Source organism: Lepidochelys olivacea (genome assembly GCF_965140295.1).
Source record: "Lepidochelys olivacea isolate rLepOli2 genome assembly, chromosome: 2".
Classification (NCBI taxonomy): Eukaryota; Metazoa; Chordata; order Testudines; family Cheloniidae; genus Lepidochelys; species Lepidochelys olivacea.
The window spans coordinates 114,450,267-114,471,190 of record NC_140412.1 but is presented as its reverse complement, the minus strand read 5'-3'; the positions used below and the strand labels follow the sequence as shown (position 1 = coordinate 114,471,190).

General features: G+C 41.6%; 1 protein-coding gene across 5 annotated transcripts in view; it reads left to right on the top strand.

Annotated features, from left to right (window-relative positions):
- The window catches only part of HIVEP1 (HIVEP zinc finger 1), a 184,767-nt gene that overhangs the window by 141,962 nt on the left and 21,881 nt on the right, over positions 1–20,924 (top strand). For all 5 annotated transcript variants that reach the window (XM_084620936.1, XM_084620937.1, XM_084620935.1 and 2 more), the window contains 2 exons: positions 9,599–9,732; positions 11,141–11,316. In XM_084620936.1, coding sequence (XP_084477062.1) covers positions 9,599–9,732; positions 11,141–11,316 — 310 coding nt within the window. The remainder of the gene's footprint in view (positions 1–9,598; positions 9,733–11,140; positions 11,317–20,924) is intronic.

The following is a 20,924-nucleotide window of genomic DNA, read 5'->3' as shown; positions in this document are numbered from 1 at the left end:
TCCAGGCCCCTGTGGTGCATGGCCCTTTATAGCCTACTGCGCAGCCGCACAGCTTAGAGGGAACTTAGTTGGGAGGGAGGGAGAGAGCATGTAGTATTCCCACCCCCAATCCCCCAGTTTGATAGTTTGGATGAAATAATTGCCAAGATAATGTCATTTAAAATGTGGTTACTGCTTTCTTAAGAATTTTCACTACCTGTTCCATATTATTGATCGATATTGTTCCAAAGAACCCATTAAATCTATGGAGGTAAGAACATGTTCAAAATAATATAGGTAATCCACATACATATGAATAACACCATTGACATGGAATCAGCGGTAAAAGAGCATCAGACTCCTTTAGTGGCTCATATGTTCTCAACAGAAAGCCCTATGCTATTCAGCGCATTTGACAGCCTCCAACTGAAGAGAGGCCTCTGACTGGAATAATAGATTAAGATTGAAAAGTCCAAATTGTTGAAGACTCTTGCACAATACCTACCTGAACAATACCTACTTATAGATAATGTTACAGCATTTCATTTGCGTGAGCACCGCAATAAGGTAAAAATGTTGAAGTCTGAGAATGATATATGACTATACAATATGGTGTCTTCAGCTAAAAAGTGTTGAATCCTTGCTTTGAAATATATGCATTTTGAATGCTGCCAGGTATTATGGGCCGTTACAGGATTTCTGTTTCAATCCAAAGTATACAGTACAAATTACTTAATTGGACTTCAATACACTTTTCAAATGATTGTCTTGTATGTGCTTGAATAGCTAGGCAAAATTCAGTGAGTTAGAGGCAGTATAACTGGCTACAATATAGATGTTTATAAAATATCGCTGCAGTGCATAGTGATATCTCATATCACATATTTTATATCTATAAAGTCTATTCTCAAATCCATTTGCGTGTCCTGAAAAATTTTTTTTTCCATGAGTGTTTCACTGCAGTTGGTGCTTCCCATACATGATCAGAATCTTTATCAGAGTATAATATGCTGTGCACATTTTGGGTGAATTTGAGTAACTTTTACTTCTGCACTAAAACGTTAACGGAAACTAGACAACTGGAAATGCATGATGGTCACCACATGCAATCCATTAATTACCCTGTTTTTGTTGTTAAAAACCCACACAACACACACAAGACTATGCAAGTTGGTTCGTATATTGGGCCCCTCCTATGCACTCCCTCTTGCCCAGGGGTGGCTCTGCAATGCCCTGCTAACAATTTCTCACTCAAAGGGCTTCTTAAACAAATGGCACCGGGGCTTTTCTTGTCCATTCACCACATTTTCTCGAGGGTCCAGGTTTATTCACATGCATAAAGTTTCCAAAATCAAGCTGAAAGTCCCAAAACACAGTCCATCAGGTTTACCCTCTTGTCGGGTTACGCCCAAGCTTTTCCTGCCCCTCATCCCAGGTCTGTCTTCTGGAGCTTGCTCACTCCCAGAAGTCTCCAGTTCACTCCCAGGGCTTCCTGCCTGGGGCTTTTCCTCCTTTGGCAGGCCATTCCCAGCCCTACTTCACTGGAGCCTCAAGTTTCTGGCTCTGGCTACTAGACCCCGTGGTATCAGGGTTTTTTCCCATAGAAACCTTTCTCACTTCCTGCAGTTTCCTAGGCTTCCCCCTTCACTAAAGCCACTTGCTGCCCTTTACAGGGAATTACCTGATCCAAGCCAGGTGTGCCTCTTTAGTAATAAGGGTTGACTAGCCCTAGGTCTTCCAGCCCTTAAGAGGCAAGCCACCCTGTTACAGTACTGTTCTAGAAGGCCTGTAACCAAATGCACATCTTGGCTGGCATAGTCTATCTTGTCCTTGACCAGTCAGGTAAGCCTCCAGAATGTCAGTGCCAAGGACACCAGCATTAGAAGCAGCAATGTAATTGCCTGCCTGCCTCAGAGAGATACAAGGACAGCGAGCTATTGATAAATGTTCATTATCAGAGTATAAAATTACTTTTTTTCAAACTAAACTAAAACAAATTAAAATTTATTTTTTCATTGTGTGGGGGGTAACAGTCACCCTTTTGTCTGACAAAAGGATTTCAGTTGGTTTTTGCTTTAAGAATATTTCCACTCCCTTCTTCCACCCCCCTGCTTCAAAAAGTTAACAGGTGTGATCATTAAAAATTAACTACTCTCTAAGCTGCAAGGTGATAACATTTTTAATGCCTTGGTGTACTATAAAGATGTGGAAGAAAGGAGACTTTTTTTGCAATGGCTATGTATTTCAGTGTTTTTAAAACTAACGAACAGAGCTGTATGCTAATTTGCACTGAATTTGATGTTCTTTAGTAACTGATGCACCTTTTTTCCGAATAGATTAAGAAGACTCTGTACCCTAAGAATGTTTCCCTATTGATGCTACACCAATAAGATATTATAAATTGGCAGCAAGGGTCCGTGTTTATCTAGTCTGCCTGAATTTGTTGTCCCAGACACTGAAAGGTTAATTACTAAGAAAATGTAGAAATGTGCACATTGAGCTGTATCATCATCTGATAAAGAAAACTGTGCACTGTACAGTACAGTTTGAGATTCCTCTTTATATTTTCCTAACCATTTTGCCTGATGCCAGTTCTGTGCAGGTTTTTTTTCTTTTTTGGGTACAGCTGTAAGGCTTCAACATTAGCCCCAGAGATCAGTTTGTCTAGAATCATGCAAAGAATGTCTAGAACATACAAAATTATTATTTGGGGGCTTAAAAATGATTATTTTGGGTTAGTCTTCAGTGTACTGGCAGCACAACATTCTTTGTGCTGCGGCTGTGTAAGGATTTGAATCTGGGTCAACAGGACCTGCATCTGCTGTGGAGGAAACACACCACCATCTGAGGGAAAGAAGTGTTGCTGTTCAGTGGCAAAGACTATAGTTGAGCAGCTCCAAAGGGATCTGTCAAGTACTTCTGTGCTGAAGAGAAGGTTAAGATGCAAAATATTCATCTTAACTGTGAGAGATAATAATTCATTATCTCTCACAGTTAATTCATCTTAGGAAAAAAAAAACTTCAGAATTGCAAAAGGAGCTGTAAGGATATTCTATTAAACCCCTATAGGCAGGAAAGTATTAGGGTGAAATCCTGGCCCTGGAAGTTTTACCATTAATTTCACTGGGGTGAAGACTTAACCCTTTGTGTTAACAAAAAATGTGCATTTCAATACTGCTGTTTCTGTATCCATATTGCCACTGAATTGTATTATGTATTGCAAATGTTTCAGAGTAGCAGCCGTGTTAGTCTGTATCCGCAAAAAGAAAAGGAGTACTTGTGGCGCCTTAGAGACTAACTAATTAATTAGCGCATAAGCTTTCGTGAGCTACAGCTCACTTCATCAGATGCATACAGTGGAAAATATAGTGGGGAGATTTTATATACACAGAGAACATGAAACAATGGGTATTACCATACACACTGTAACGAGAGTGATCAGGAAAGGTGAGTTATTACTAGCAGGAGAGTGGGTCAGTGTTTCTCTTTTTCTTGTTTGTACTCATCTATTTCAAGATGTCACCTTCATATAGTAGATGAGATGTATTTAAATGTTACTAAAATAAAACAAAAAAAAATTAAGGGATACTGTCAGGACAGGTAGGATTAAATTGGCCTTTTTTCCAGTTATGTGCATTTAGCCATTTTCTTTGGGAAAGCCAAGTTTTGCATGGGCTTTTCACAATACTTTAGTTTTTGGATTTTTTAAAAGAACAGTTTAACAGTTCTGAGCAGCCTCTGCAAAAAGGTACCCATGTGCATGATGATGAAGAAAAGAAAATTCTGTCGGAAAATAATTTCAGTTTAGAGTATAAATACTGAGTAACAAGATTCTGAAAAATATTTTGACAAGTGTCCTTTTAAACAGAGGCTGCTGTCATATGTGGCCATTACTTACATTTACACTTATTCTGCTGCCAAAGAAGCAAAGTTGCTAATTTTTCTTCAAGTTTATATGCTGATTTTTTTAAAAAGTATATTATTATGGTGAAGCTGGAGAGAAATTCATCTCCATTTCTCCAGCTTCTGACTGTCATCAAATTGAGTGACTAGCACTTGTACTTAAGAGTTATAAAAGAAGAAAGTGCTGAAAGAAATCATCACGTGAAGATTAATGTATACCTCAGATTGTGCGAAGGTTAGGATGAAAAATAGAAATTAAGGATAGAAAAGACCTAATGTGTCTAGCATATACCTTACTAATGCAGGATTTTTTCCTATAGTATATTCTCAGCTGTTTCCTCCAGTCCAGTTCAGGTTTAACTGACTCAAGCAGTAGGGTTTGAACTGTTTTTCTGGATGCTCAGAATGCTATTACGATATTATCACCTTTCCGAGCTAATCCCGATCCTTAAAAAGGTATTTCTATTGACATTAGATGTCAAAAGAAGAATGAAGATATGCTGAAGTAAATGCAGGCAGTAAGGAATCCAGGGCCCTTTTTTTTTCTTTACCATTAACTGGACCAGAGGAAATAGTGTGGGCATGGACCATTGATTAAAGTACACCCCAAAGATGTGTGTAATAGATGAGGGGCTATTGCTCCTAAAATAAATAAATACAGTATGTTCAAATAAATTAAAGGCCCAGTGAGCTAATGCAGCCTCTTGGACAGGAGAGGTAGCTACTTGGTCCAAACTCCATTTTCTTCCCTAGACATTACAAGCTCAATCACCTGATATTATTTGTGGTGTCTCAGTAGCTCCCTTAAGACTAGATATTACCTAATTTTGTGTACTATTCTTTTAAAATTTGATTCCCTCTCTGAGGTGATTCTTGGTACAGTTCACTGTGAGGATTTTTTGCCATCAGTAGGCTGAAGAATGGAAAATACCTACTAATCAGATCATTTCCTTTCTTGGATTATGTTTGACAACAATCCAACTCACCATTGGAAAGAAGTTAAATCGGAGCAGTCTTATATTAAACTAGCAAACGATCTCGAAATATTAAAAAACATTTTCCCTAAATGGCTCTGTGCCAACGGGGAAAAATGATTGAGTATTATAGAATGAAAGTTATAGCTCTTGAAGACTTTGGTTCTGGGTGTAGTTTTCCATGAGACAGTTGTACGTGCCAGCAGTAGCTGTTAAATCCTGGTCTCTGTGCTGCATTAATCACTGTCACTCCAGTTTTATACCACTAACTGAAGTTGGTGGATTTAGTGTGGCAGAAAACTGGAATAATGCAGAGGTGAATCAGGCCCTTTGCCTCCAGTCATAAGAACAGGGGAAAAGCCACTGAGAGGGTTGTCAGGCATTAGTAATTGAAGAAAGGAAACTTTCACTGTCCAGTATAATTTTTCTTATCAGTTGACCACAAGCTGGGGTCCTTTCGGTTAGGAGTGGGGCACATTAATGGATTGTATTGCCTGTCCCTGCACTGTACCTCTCAAACAGATAAAGAGAGGACCTGAGTCTTCATGAGGGTCAATTTGGTACTTTTCACAAACACGATTTACAAAAAATAAATAAAAATGCAGATTTTCCAGATTACTCAGTGATTCCTGCAATGCTCTCTGACAGAAATTCAAATAATATTTCTATTCGTGCATTTCTGTAATAGCAGAAGTTTTGCTACAGCTCACTGGGGTTACCTTGTATGTTATGAACACTAAAACCAGTGCTAAATTAGCATAAACCAGTTCATTAAAATATGTGACTGTGGGAAGTGGGATGGTAGTTTTGAACACATGGATTTGAATATCCTGTCTCATTGCCATTATGTATAGGTCATATATTTATAAAAGTTAGATTCACCTTGGTGCAGATGGCCCAAGAGCTTGTAAGCTACATAGACCAATTACCTCTGGATTCTCTTCCCCTTTTCCTTTTTATACCATTACAAATTAATTGTGCAAAAAAAAAAGTTAATTCATTAAGATTGAAAGATCAAGCACTTAAAGTCAGCAAATTCCAAGTGCTGGGAATGATCACACACTGCTGGCCACATTGCACATAAATTGCATTTTCTATTCCCCTTTCCCTTGTTAAACATAAATGTTAGTCTATTACTTTTTATAGTGTAAGCTATAATGTATGCCATGAAATATACAGGAAGTTCAGTATGGTTGAGTGAAGTTTGCACAGCCACTTGAACTTCTGGTATCTCCTGTCCAGAGTGTTAGATACCTTTATCCTTCATGTTGTATTAACAATATTTTTGCACGAGGGTGAAATTTATGTTCCATTGTATAAAGCCAAAATTATCAGGCTTGATGTGGAAGAAGTATTTAGAGTCTGGAGAAACGAAAGACCAGTACCAGTCAGGGCACAGAGATGTATCAACTTTACATGCTGGATTAGCAGCTGCAGCATCCTGCACTTGTGCAGACTGTTAGGGTCATTGGATATGTCAAATTATGAATATACTAGTTTCTCCTTTGACCCATCCCCAATGCTGCAGTTCTCTGCACCATACTTCTACATAAGCAAAAGCATGGCTCAAGTAGCACAGAGGAACTTGTACAATCCCTTCATACCAGGATGACTGTCACCCTTTAAGAAATGTAGTTTACAGTGTTTTAATACGCAATCAATGTAAATAAATCGCTGAGGTATTGCCTTTCCTGTGAATCCTAAAACCTCCAGCATTCACTTTTATATCCAGTAAAAAGCATTTAAAATAATGAGTCTAATATTTTTCTCCTACCATTTTATTGGCTTATTAGTATTAGAAAATGTGCTAGTTATGCCAGCTATGTGGGTAGAACAATTTATAAATATGGCTGTAATAACTGTCAGCTAATTAGATCATTGCCTCATTTTATAAATACCCTAGACTTGGAAGGATTAGATTTCAATTGGTAAATGTTGTAGAATTCAGCCTTCACAGAAAAAATGATAGAAAATAGTCTCCTTTAATAATCAAGGGAAAACTAAAAAATTATTTTGCTTTGTTAGATGACTGGTACACTCTCTTAATTTTCTCTGGCAATAAGAAACAAATATGGAATACTGTTATCAAGGGGTTTTGGAATCTCTGCTTTGAAAGTTACTAAATTGTGAATGGACCACTCTTACAGTGAAAATCTGAACATAAGAATGGCTATACTGTGTCAGACCAAAAGTCCATCCAGCCCAGTATCCTGTCTACCAACAGTGGCCAATGCCAGGTGCCCCAGAGGGAGTGAACTTAAAAGGTAATGACCTAGTGATCTCTCTCCTGCCATCCATCTCCACCCTCTGACAAACAGAGGCTAGGGACACCATTCCTTACCCGGCCTGGCTAATAACCATGGATGGACTTAACCTCCATGAATTTATCCAGTTCTCTTTTAAACCCTGTTATAGTCCTAGCCTTCATAACCTCCTCAGGCAAGGAGTTCCACAGGTTGACTGTGCGCTGAGTGAAGAAGAACTTCCTTTTATTTGTTTTAAACCTGCTACCCATTAATTTCATTTGGTGGCCCCTAGTTTTTATATTATGGGAACAAGTAAATAACTTTTCCTTATTCACTTTCTCCACACCACCCACGACTTTATATACCTCTATCATATCCCCCCTTAGTCTCCTCTTTTCCAAGCTGAAAAGTCCTAACCTCTTTAATCGTTCCTCATATGGGACCCGTTCCAAACCCCTAATCATTTTAGTTGCCCTTTTCTGAACCTTTTCTCATGCCAGTATATCTTTTTTGAGATGAGGGGACCACATCTGTATGCAGTATTCAAGATGTGGGCGTACCATGGATTTATATAAGGGCAATGAGATATTCTCCATCTTATTCTGTATCCCTTTTTTCATGATTCCTAATATCCCGTTTGCTTTTTTGACTGCTGCCGCACACTGCGTGGATGTCTTCAGAGAACTATGCACAATGACTCCAAGATCTTTCTCCTGATTAGTTGTAGCTAAATTAGCCCTCATCATATTGTATGTATAGTTGGGGTTATTTTTTCCAATGTGCATTACTTTACATTTATCCACATTAAATTTCATTTGCCATTTTGTTGCCCAATCACTTAGTTTTTTCAGATCTTTTTGAAGTTGTTCTTCACAGTCTGCTTTGGTCTTAACTATCTTGAGCAGTTTAGTATCATCTGCAAACTTTGCCTCCTCACTGTTTACCCCTTTCTCCAGATCATTTATGAATAAGTTGAATAGGATTGGTCCTAGGACTGACCCTTGGGGAACACCACTAGTTACCCCTCTCCATTCTGAAAATTTACCATTTATTCCTACCCTTTGTTCCCTGTCTTTTAACCAGTTCTCAGTCCATGAAAGGATCTTCCCTCTTATCCCATGACAACTTAATTTACATAAGAGCCTTTGGTGAGGGTCCTTGTCAAAGGCTTTCTGGAAATCTAAGTATACTATGTCCACTGGATTCCCCCTTGTCCACATGTTTGTTGACCCCCTCAAAGAACTCTAATAGATTAGTAAGACATGATCTCACCTTACAGAAACCATGTTGACTTCTGCGCAACAATTTATGTTCTTCTACTTGTCTGACAGTTTTATTCTTTACTATTGTTTCAACTAATTTGCCCGGTACTGACGTTAGACTTACCAGTCCGTAATTGCCAGGATCACCTCTAGAGCCCTTCTTAAATATTGGCGTTACATTAGCTATCTTCCAGTCACTAGATATAGAAGCTGATTTAAAGGACAGGTTACAAACCATAGTTAATAGTTCCACAATTTCACATTTGAGTTCTTTCAGAACTCTTGGGTGAATGCCATCTGGTTCCGGTGACTTGTTACTGTTAAGTTTCTCAATTAATTCCAAAACCTCCTCTAGTGATACTTAGTGAAACATATGTTTAAATTAATATAACCTATAAGTATCTCTCCCCTCTTCATCTCTGTTGCCAGTTGTCAGCCGCCGTTCGAGGCAGTGAGATACTAGTGGTTCATGTGCCCCGGTAGAATCTGAGCATTGCAGCTACAAGACACAAATTTTTGAGGGAGACATGTCCCCAGCAGTCCCTTGTGACTGCTCTAATGAGCAAGTGATTGGAATGTATGGTGCTCATGAAATGTAGTCCTGATACAATACTAGCAGTTCCAGAGGAGAAAGTGGAAATAACTGGTTTGTATGGCTAAAAGTTCTCACTTCTAGTCAAACTATGGAGGACAGCAGCATCCTGGTGCAGCTGAGGAACATCACCTAAGAGAGTCCTGAGGTTGCAGCTAGCATGACCGCCACTGACTTCATGGCTTCTGCCACAGACTTAACCTCCATGAATTTATCCAGTTCTCTTTTAAACCCTTTAAAAGGGGCCAAGAGACATGGAGAGGCATAGGAGGGCTTCTTCAGATTTCAGGGGACTAAGTAGGTTTGTGGCCCAAACTTCATGCTTGTTCCATAACCCCACCTAAGCCGAGCCCTTGACACAGAATGAGGAGGTCACTTTGAATGCAATCTCACAGCATTCCCATTTGCCATGAGAGAGTAATTTCCATAAGGGTCAATGGGTCCATAAACTCTCAAGGTGTAATAGGAAAAAGTAGGAAATAAGATCTGCAATCTGTGTTACAGGTATGGCTTCTAAAGCAATTTGTACATATAATTGGTTTTTTACTTTGTTTACTTTTAATTTACTGACTTGAATAACATAATGAAGGGTGCTAACAGCAACTGTATTCAGAAATTTATAAATTTCCTATTTTCTTTCAGCGGGCATTAAATAAAAAAAAAATGACTCCAAGTGAATTCAGCAATAAAGAAAACTCTGAAACGAGCACAGAGCACGATAAAGAAAATTCCTTTACCAAAACCGAACCAAGAAGAGTTAAAATATTTGATGGAGGGCAAGTATATATGTTTTTAACCAAAAACTGTTGGGGATAATTATTTCTTGGTTCTGGGCTTTGTTTGATAGTATGATGTTGTTTCCTCTTTCAATTTATTTCAATTAACAGTTCCTAAACTGTGGCATGTAGACCAGTGATGGTCTGTGGAATGTTTCCTGGTTTTCCCTAGAGAAACAGCAAATCATATGTTCCATGGTGGTGCACAGATAAAAGGAGAAAGATTAAATGAAGAAACAGTAAAGAGTGGGATTAATTTTTTCCAAAGAACACGACACTCATCACATTAAAAATGTCTGATGTTATAGCTAGAGGCATAGGTATTTTTCTAATGTTACCAGTCCATGTAAGTGATTTCTGTTGCTGCCACAATTATGTTCTGTGATTGTGGATGGGAGGGGAGCTGGTCTAAGTGATCAGGCCTGGGCAGGATGGTGGTCCTCAATACAATCTCTGTTTACATGCATTCTATGCTGTGAAAAAGTTGGAGAGCTCTAGCTTCCAAAGCATTCTGAAAATTTTACTGAAAATAATAAGTACTGTAACATTTTGCATCAGATATCAAATGGCTCATCAAAATAAGTCACTTGCATGTGGCACCCTCCATGTAACATATTTCAACAGTTCTTTGTAATAGTAAAGTAACACTGACATTTTTAAAGGTTTTGGGGGGGAACAAAGAGAAGAGAGACGACATGACATTGGTGATGATGAGATCCCAGGGCCATTCATTTCTAGGCTGATGAATCCAATCCAGGGCAATGGTGAGCATAAGTTTATTACCATCTGCCCAGGCAAAGTGATATTGCTTTTCTCTGCCCATTTCCTAATGGGTAGGATCCACTTCACAAAAAATCATCACCTCAAGTGGTATCCTGGATGATGTTCTCAGCAGAGAAGCCAAGTAATGAATGGCAGTAGACTCTGAAGTACACTTTCATCCAGAGGGGGCCCCACTAGGTTAAGAGTGAAGTACATTGGTAGGGATGTGTGAGGAATTTTTCACTGTCATAACCCAGACTATTCCTGTTACATAGACATCAGTCTCCAACATGTTCTTCTTTTAGCACCTTCCTCCTCCCCTCAAAAATTGACAGTTTTTAGAAGTGTGTGTATGTGTTAAACAGATTTAAGATTAAGTTTGGAATCTAGATGTTTGTTGTATGGGGGGAAGCCCATTCTTAGACATTAGGATTCCACCTAGTAAAATAACTGAAGACTAAAATGCCATGAGTTGATCAGAGACAGGCTTTGATTTGGACATCATTCATTCACATATTACATTATTTCTGGAATTCCGTTCATTCTACTGCAATTCTAATTTTCTGACTTTAGCTGACATAGGACTTTAGCTAGAAAATAACCCACTTCATAACAAACCTCCTCACTGTTACCATATTGTTGTTAGGTACAAATCAAATGAAGAATACGTGTATATTCGGGGAAGAGGAAGGGGAAAGTATATCTGTGAAGAATGTGGTATACGTTGTAAGAAACCAAGTATGTTGAAGAAGCATATTCGTACGCATACAGATGTCCGTCCTTACCACTGCAACTACTGCAACTTCTCCTTCAAAACTAAAGGTAGAGGCACTTGTCACAGCTAGTTATTTTTTCCTTTTCCTTTTTCTTTTCTTTTCTATTTACTTGAAACTGCCTTTAGATTTCTTTAAAAAAAAAAACAGCAAGACTGAATATAGAGTATGGAGGTAATAAAATGAATTGAACAAGTGGTGTTACAGTAACAACTATAAAATGTTGTGGTGGTCTTCAAGCAGTGTCCCTAAGCGTGCTCCATTTGTGCCTTTGATTTGGAGATTTATTGTGTAGATCCTTGTCAGGCCACACATGAGTCATACACATCCTCATGCTCCTTATCGAGGGCATGTAAGGCCATGCAGACTAACCACCAGACTAACAGACTTGGTCTGAGATGGAGTGCTAGTGTACCCACTTGTCTTCAGTCTCATTTTCTTTCTTTACCTTTCCTTAAATTTAACCTTTTCAATAGTTCATTTTGTAGAGAGGTTTGTTCTATAATCACCCCCTTCCCCCCATTTCTTTTTTCTTTTGAGATCCCCATCATCCCAGGGTATACCAGAGTCTCTGGGTTTTAAACAATGCCACAGTTGCTGGGAAGCTATTCTGATCAGTGATAGGCATTCCTGGCATATCTGTTGCTTGGAGAAACACATACACTTTTGAGGGATATCGTCTGCTCAGCTTTTGAAAGCAGAGCTAGGAAGAATCTGGAGACAAAGCTTAAATTCTTAACGATGGAGTGTTCTCTCCATCTGGCCTTGGATCCAGGTAAGAAGACCCCCATCTCCATCCCCACACAGCAGTCTCTGAATGAGCATAGTGTCCCGTCAATATCTACATACTTGTCCAGGTCTACTTGGGAAGGATCATCAGAGAACTCAGGAAAGACTCCCTGGGGGGAGGGATAGCTCAGTGGTTTGAGCATTGGCCTGCTAAACCCAGGGTTGTGAGTTCAATCCTTGAGGGGGCCATTTGGGATCTGGGGCAAAAATTGGGGATTGGTCCTGCTTTGAGCAGGGGGTTGGACTAGATGACCTCCTGAGGTCCCTTCCAACCCTGATATTCTGATTCTATGACTCCTAGAAAGAGGGCCAGTTCTTTGCTTTGAGAAAACCATCTCCTCAAAGTAAGATAACACTGAAGATCTCACATCCCAATATGGGTACTGCTGAGTCTCCATGTTCCATCAGTACCAGCCCTGTGCCTGGAGCTCCAAGCTCCTCTAAGACTAAAGGCACCAAACATGCCTCGGTACCAGGATCCTTCTCCATACCACAGCAGCAGGACACTGTAGTGAAGGAGTTTAAGCACTCTACTCCTAAAAGGACAACACCTACAATATACTCAGTACTCTCCATTCCTAGGCCAGGAAGATGATGTGCCAGGGAAGAGGCATACTACTTACACTGTTTCGGTTCCTCCCAAGCCATCTTCTTCATTACTGTCTACTTCCATCAGATGAGATTTACCAGAGCCGTCTATGCTGTTGGTTGACTCTGAAACTTGCCCCGTGCCAACCCACTCTGTACCACAGGAATTCAAAAACTCCAGTTATTTATTCGTTTCAGATGAGCTGAAGTCTCACCAATAATGGTTACCAAATGTCTGTTGGTAGCAAGAGTGACATGGTGACTGAGACTGGACCTTTCCCCAGTACCGTTCAGTCCTCCAGCACCTTCTAAAAGTGGCAGAGTACTTCCTTTAGATGAGGAGTTCTTTTCTGACTCCTAATCTCAGTGCAGGATTCCCCTACTCACCAAAGGAACTTCCCTCCTGTTATTTTTGGGGAGAGAAGGGAGTTACACCCAGGACAAATCCGTGCCCCACACTGACTCAAGCACCATCCCATTTCCTATGGACTCACCTCAGTGGCTAACCTGGGATCCTTGGCCTAAATATCAACAGCAATTCTCATGCGTCCCTAGTCTTTCTCTTGGAGACCATAGAAGGAGACTTTCTCCTACTTCATCTCTTTCTCCTCCTTTACCTCACATGCAGGAATCCTTTGAAGAGCAGGAGGCCAGAACAGATAAGGATGCTACTTTGCAAATTAATATCTCCTCCTCCTCTCCAGATGAGATGATTATGCTGCCTCCACCTTTGGCTGATGATTTCAAACAGTTCCAGGACTTAATGAAATGTACTGCACAATCTTTACAGATCCCCTTAGAGGAGGTCAGAGTCACAGCATAAGCTCCTGGATATTCTCCAGTGGACACCCTCTGCTCGAGTAGCCTTGCCAATTAATAAGCCCTGCTGAATCCTACCAAGACCATTTGAAAGACTCTAGTAACAATACCACCACCATGTAAGCATGCCGATTTAAAAAAAAAAAAAAAGTCCAGACAAGGACTCTGAATTTTTATTTTCCAATCTTGCACCTAACTCTCTGGTTGTGGAAGCAGTGAATGAATGCAAGATTCCCAAACAACTTGCTGAAGGCACAAACATTCAGGATGGTGACTCTTGCAGCTATAACTTCATCATTGGAACTGGGGGATTGATTTTCAGCCTTTGACCTTCAGGATGCATATGTTCATGTCACGATTTATCCAGCTCACAAGAGATTCCTTCAGTTTCTGATCAGTTGAGATCACTTCCAGTATCAGGTGCTTCCTTTCAGCCTGTCTTCTGCCCCAAGGTTATTCTTGAAAGTATTGGCAGTGGTCATTGCTTATCTTCATCTGGGGATAATTGTTTTTCTGTGCCTTGACAACTGGCTATTCAAGGGCCAGTCTTACAAGATTCTCTCCACCATAAAGACAGCAATGTCTCTGGTTCCACGGACTAGGTATTCATCTCAGCATCAGTAAATCTAAGACCTGTGCAAAGGATAGAATTCATAAGGGCATCCTTAGATGCACTATGAGCAAGAGCTTACCTGCCCATGGACAGTGTCATGTCCTTAACAAACCTCATCTCAAAAATTCAAATCAGTCCACAAACATCAACAAGAAATCACCTTCAACTACTCAGGCACGTGGCAGCTTGTACTTTTGTGACACAACACACTAGGTTATGCTTTTGATGTTTCTAGGGCTGGCTCAGGATGGTTTATGTCCCCGAACAAATGCAGCCTGCAGAAACTGGTGTCAGTCCCTCATCGAGTACAAGTACTCAATTGGTGGAAAGACCCAGACAATGTTTGTGTAGGTGTTCCATGCATCCAGCTCTCCCCAGCCATCACCATAATGAAGGCTGCAACTCTGGTGGGTTGGGGAGCACACTTAGGGATCCACACCATTCAGGGCAAATGAAGCATAGTTGCACAAGAAGCATAGTTGCACATCAACATCCTGGAGCCGAGGACAGTCAGAAATGCCTGTATCTACTTCCTGCCATTAAATCAGGAGCAGTTTCATAAAAATCATGATGGACAACGTAGTCTGCATGTTCTATATCAACTGGTGTGATGGACGGTGGGGTAGGCATGAGATCCCCTTTGTGTGAAACAGTGAGGCTATGGAACCACTGTATAACCAACCACATCCTAATTTTGGCAGCCTACCTCTCGGGTACAAAACACTGAGGCTGATAACTTCAGCAGGCACTTCTCAAGCAATTACAAATGAGAGATGGAGTCCTGGATTCTCAGTCACATTTTCCTGACTTGAGGAGTTGCACTTCCCCTCACACACTGGGGGAAGTGCTTTCCTCATTAGTAGATGAGGGGCCTTCTGTATGCATTTCCTCCAGTGCCCCTGATATTGAACATGATCAAGCAAGACAAAGCCAAGATCATATTAATAGTTCCAGTGTGGCCCAGATAGGCCTGGTACGCTTGCTGTTTGCCCAGTGATGAGTCTTCCATCCATCCTGGGACCCAGTGATGTGGGGGAAGCCCGGAACCCAGGCTCCAGCTCAAGCCTAAATGTCTACATCGCAATTTTACAAGTCTACTCCAGAGCCTGAGTCAAATGAAATGGGCCAGCTATGAGTATTTAATTGCAGTGTAGACGTACTCAAAGACTCATTACATCACATACCAAATTTTCTATATTAGGTGTGATCTGAATTTCATATCTATCAAGATATCTATCTTTTAGTTTTCTTCATGAATCCACATCGCACCAGGATGGATGTTGCCTTCTATACCCTAGACATCAGGAGAACACTGGCCTCTTATTTGGACCAAACCAGATCATTTGGAAAATCTCCAAGACTAGCAATTGCTGAATGTCCAAAGGATCCACAATCTCCAACCAGTGACTCTCCAGATGGATTTCTGGATGTATTATTCCTTGTTATGAATCTGCCAATTTACAAGTGTCTTCTAGGGTATTGACCATTCCATGAGGCCTTTCTCTACCTCTGTGACATTACTCAAAAACATTCCCCTTGTCCAGATCTTCAGAGCTGCAGCTTGGTCTGCAATACATATGTTTTCCAAGCACTACGTGTTGGTTCATTCTTCTAGATGAGACGCTGCCTTGGGAAATGTGGCCTTGTCTTTAGTATTGGACTCAATTCCAAAGCTGCTTCATGTTGAGGATACTGCTTGAAAGCCACCTGAAAAGGGGCACCCAAAGGGAGACTACTCCAAGGGAAAAAGAGACCTTCCTCTCCTTGTGCAGTAACTGGAGTTCTTTGAGATGTGTGTCCTCGCGAGTGCTCTGCCACGTGTCCTCTTTCCCCTGTTCCAGTGTTTCTTGTGTGGGGCTTTGTGGCGGAGAACGAACTGAGGGCAGTTTGCCAGCGCAGCCCCGTAGGCCCTTGGCGTGCAGCAAGGGCAGGTACTACCACCAAAAGTTTCCGACTGACGGCGCGCACAAGCGCCTCTGAAGTGCAGCACCCGCAGGGGGAGACGCGTCCTGAAGAACTCCAGTGACTGCACAAGGTGGGTAAGCGGATGATAAATCGTTACCTACTCACCTTGCGCTTAGTTCTCAGGATTCGCAGTGCTGCGAAGAACTCTTAATGGTCTGAGCGTGTAGTTCTGCACTGCTCTTAAAATATAAAAGTTAGAATTCTGACATGGTAGGTAACAGTTATGTTTCTAATTTAACTTAGTTTCCTTCTCTGAGTGGCCTCTGCACGCTGCTAAGAGTGGGAATGTGCAGAGGTTCTTTCAAAGAACTCTAGTAACAGGTGAGTAGCCTTCATTTTCAGATTTGCTTGCTCTAGGTTCGTATATATTGTACATGTGATTAGATTGGCAAAGGATTAAAGTAATTACCAATCCTAATAGTTCTCACCGAGTGATTCTTCAAGAATATGGATTTTCTATTTTACTTGTTTTGACACCAGCTCTGGGCTCTCAACACTCTGTGTCACATCCACTGACCTTCTAGCCAAGATGAAATTGCGTGGGTAGTATCTGAGCCTCCCTCAGGAGCGGCCAGAGAAATTGATAGGGAGGGACTCCTATTCCTCACCATTCTCTCCACCTACGATCTGGGAGTTCTGAATTGCAGAGGCACCATATATGGGTTTCTGAGTCTAGAGCAGGAGACTAAGCTAGCTTTAATTTGACCTTTTAAATGATCAGTCCTTTTCTAACACAATTATTTTCTTAACTATAGAATTCTGTCTCATGTTGCTGAACTGTTTTCTTCTTAATTGAATGAGTAACAGAGTGACAAACACTGTACTAATGACATGCTTATTATAGTGTTTTTAAATTATATTTAAAAAAAATTAAATCTGATCTTTGCTTAAAACTTTCATGCAACTATATCACTATGATCTCAGAGAAACTCTTGTGTTAAGTAGGGTCAGGCCTAGTCAGCACTGGAGTGGAAAACTTCCTACATTATCTTGTTTTGTTTTGAAAGTGATGCACGTAATTCAGCACGTGTGTCGGAACTTAGTACTCCATCACAGTGTAGGGAGTACACATGTTTGTGGTGCAGTCTTTTCGATGAAATGTCAAATGGAGGCTTTTATCACTTCTGATCATGAAAGGTCCAATGGGAGTTTTTGCAAGAGTGGGTGTGCTGGCCATATTCCAAACTCCTAATTAAATTCCGCCTACTTCAATTCCCCTGTCACTTTAGTTAGATACAATATTTTTATTCACTTCCTGTCCTGATTTTCATCAGCAGGGTCTATGCCTGCACCCCAAATACCCTCATGCCCCAATGCAATAGTATATAGGAAGGGGTGGACCTGCCGCAACTCCATTTCCTTCTCAGTTGCCTGCAGCTTGACATGATGCATTGCAATGTCCATTTTCTAGCCATGCTGCTTTGTATACTTCTCGCTTATTTTTTTCCTTATTTTTCTAGTGGTACTTTTTGTTTTATTATTTTTCCATTATTTAGCACAGTTGGAGTGGGGGTTCCCCTCATCCTCTCTTTTTGCCTGATATGGTCCTTTATCGCTTTTCTTGGTCCTCACTATATGATCTTGAGTATGGGTTATGCCCAACAGGCCAGGCTTCAAACCCTGCCAGACCTGCCATCGGTTTTTCCCCACAGTGACGAACATTCAGGCTGCCTTTGGGAGTCTCACATCCCCTCCAAATTAGAGAGACAAGGTGAGTGAGGCAATATCTTTTATTGGACCAGGTGTCGGTGAGAGAGACAACAGAAGACAGACGAGTCAAAGATATTATCTCACCCACCTTGTCTCTCTAATATTCTGGGACTGACACAGCTGTGACAACACTGAATATCTTCTCCAAATGTAAGCTCTGGTCAGGATTTAAGAGCAGATCTAAGAAGTTGAGAGAAGACAGGCTAAAACTCCTGCTAATTGAGTGCTCACTGTGACTCATGGGTCCATGTCACCCCAATGTTCCCGGGACCTGTCTGACTGCTTCTGCTCTAGTGGTAAGCAAAGACCCAGGGGGCTCTGCAGCAGACCTTCAAAGAAGAAAAGACTCCATTCTCTTAAACAGGATAAGAAATGGGGAAAGTCTCCCTTGGGTCTGGGTCTCAGGAGACTTTGCATCCTTCTACGGATTCCTCTGAGACTCTCATCCCCTCCAGTACCAATTCTGCAACAGTGGCAAAGAAGCCACTTACCTAGAAGCCTCCTTAAGTGGCATCAATGTTTGGACTGGACTCAGTGCCTTCAAAACAGGGATTGCAGAGTCTAGACAAAATCCTCATCACACACTTATCATTCTTTGGTACCATCTCCACCTGCCATACTGACTCCTGAGGATCCCCATCTAGAGTCCCCAATACCATCCAGATTCCTGTTAGACAAGGACTTCTGTTCCCTGGAAGAGCCTGAATTGCCACTGTTGAGACACTCTCCACCGTATCAACTCATTTTTCTGAACCTGTTTACTCTCCATCTATGCCTTCTTCGATGGTGTCTCATCCTCTGGTACCAACAAGGTCCCCATGGACACACTTTGAGGGTACTGAGAAAGATTTCCAGTTGGTACCAACACAACTTTCCCTGGTGCCACCTCATCAGCCAACCCACCTATCAAACCTCTTTACCAATAAAGGTGCATATACCATGCTAGAGTCTGGTATCAACTCGACCTCCAGTGCTGGCATCATCCACTCCCCCAGTGGATATGGGGAATGACACCTCATCTGACTCTGAAGTGTCTATACAAGGGTCCTCTGCCTTCCTGCCACCTTCTCTTAAGGTTCAACCTGAGGAGGAAACTCTTAGTGGGAAACACACCCATGGACCCTGGCAAGGACTACCGTGGGGCCCTTCCTTTTTTACTTTGTCCCAGTTCAGTGAGCCGTCTGGAACCCCTGAGACCCATATGGTGACCATTTCTACCAGGTCTCCTCTTGTAAGAGGGCATGTCAGGAGCAACAAACAGTGTTATTGAGCCTTGCTCTTACAATACTTCTCACTGAGGAGGAAGAAACACCTTCCCACAAGTGCTCCTCCTCATCAGATGAGGCTGTCATGTCTCCTCCACTATTTTACTGTGATAATATCAAGGCCTTTCAAGACCTGGTGAAACATATAGTGGACAGTTTACAGACTCACTGGAGGAGATACAGGAACCCCAACGTTCCATCAGATATCTTTCTTCCATCTCCCCAGGCCAAGATTGCCTTGCCCATCAATGATGTTTCATTAGCCCAAGTAATGCAAGGTGTGGCAAGCTCCATCTACTATTCCAGCTCCTGCAAATGGGCTGACAAGCAATATCATATTTCACCCAGAGGGTCAGTGTTTTTTTTTTACCTCCTACTTTACAACCAACTCTCTGGTTGTTGAGACCGCAAACAAGAGGAACAGATAACATCAGTTCCATTCAAAACCATCAGACAAAGAGCCGAAGCGACTGGATCTTCTGGGTCACAAGATACTCATTTGCTTCTTTGCAATTCAGAATAGCCAATTACCAAGCCCTATTACCAAGCCCTGATGGCGAAGTATGACTTCAAAAACTATTCTTTTTCTCAGGCTTTATTAAACACTTGCCTCAGGATCAGAGAGGACAATTTCAGGCCCTCATTACAGAAGGCCAGACAATTGCTAAGGCACCTCTACAGGCTGCGCTCAAGGCCACTGACACAGCTGCACTTTCCATGGCTACAGCAGTAGTCATGCACCAAGCTTCTTGGCAGCTGTCTTCCAGCCTCCTCTGGAAGGTAAAAAATACTGTTGAGGGCCTTCCTTTTGAGGGACGCAAGTTGGTTAGTGACACCACAGTCTGGTCTCTTCGCAGGTTGCAGACTGCTCAGTGATCTCGACTAGTCCACTACTAGCCCCTGAGACCAGCTGAATCCCCCCACCCCAGGAAGAAGCCCAGGTTCCCTAAGAAAGGGCCCTCCTCTTCAGTGAACTCCCAACCAGTGATGTCCTCAAAATACCAGTTTTGACCTATTGGTCAAGGGCCACGAACTACCATCTACTCTGGATCCTACACTGCACCTCCCCCTCTCCCACCCTTATGGGAATCATCTGTCCCATTTTCTACCTTTGTGGGAGTGCATCACGTCAGACAGATGGATCCTGGAGTTGATTTTCACAGGCCATTCCATCAAGTTCAGCTCCTTACCACCCCCTCACCCTTCTTCCCTATCCCTCTTCAGGGCCATTCTCACAAGAATATTTTGAGACAGAAGGTATAATCTCTCCTAACACTGGGATCGATTGAACTTATTCTACTGGATTTCCTCTAAAAAGGTTTAAATCTTGGTATTGCTTGGTCCTGAAGAGACTTGAAGGACAGAGATCGAGTCTGGACCTCAGGATTTTCAACACTTTCATCTGTGATCAGCATTTCAGAATGATAACCCAAGGAGCAATAATTCCCTCTCTGGATCCGGGAGATTGGTTAATTTCCCTTGACCTTCAGAATGCTTATTTCTATCTCACCTTTCTGCCAGCCCAAGGTCTTTACCACAGTCTTATTGGTTGCCACAGTCCATCTTGCTAGATGGAAATAATCATCTTCCCCTACCTGGACAATTGGCTCCTGAAAGGTTGCTCATTTCTAGAGGCTCAGGCAGTAACTGGCAAAGCTCTAGCTCTTCACAACTCACTAGTCGTCTGTCTCAATCTGAAAAAAATCTACCCTTATACCCAGATAACACAGACTTCATCAGGGCCACTGTGGACTTCTCCAGTGCCAATGAGTATTTGCCCAAGGACAGATTTACCTTGAAGTTCAAAGACACAGTAAATCACAGCATGGACTTGCTTACAACTTCTGGGCCGTATGGAAGCCTGTACATTTGTGGCACCCTTAGCAACAGTACACTCTTGGTGTCTTC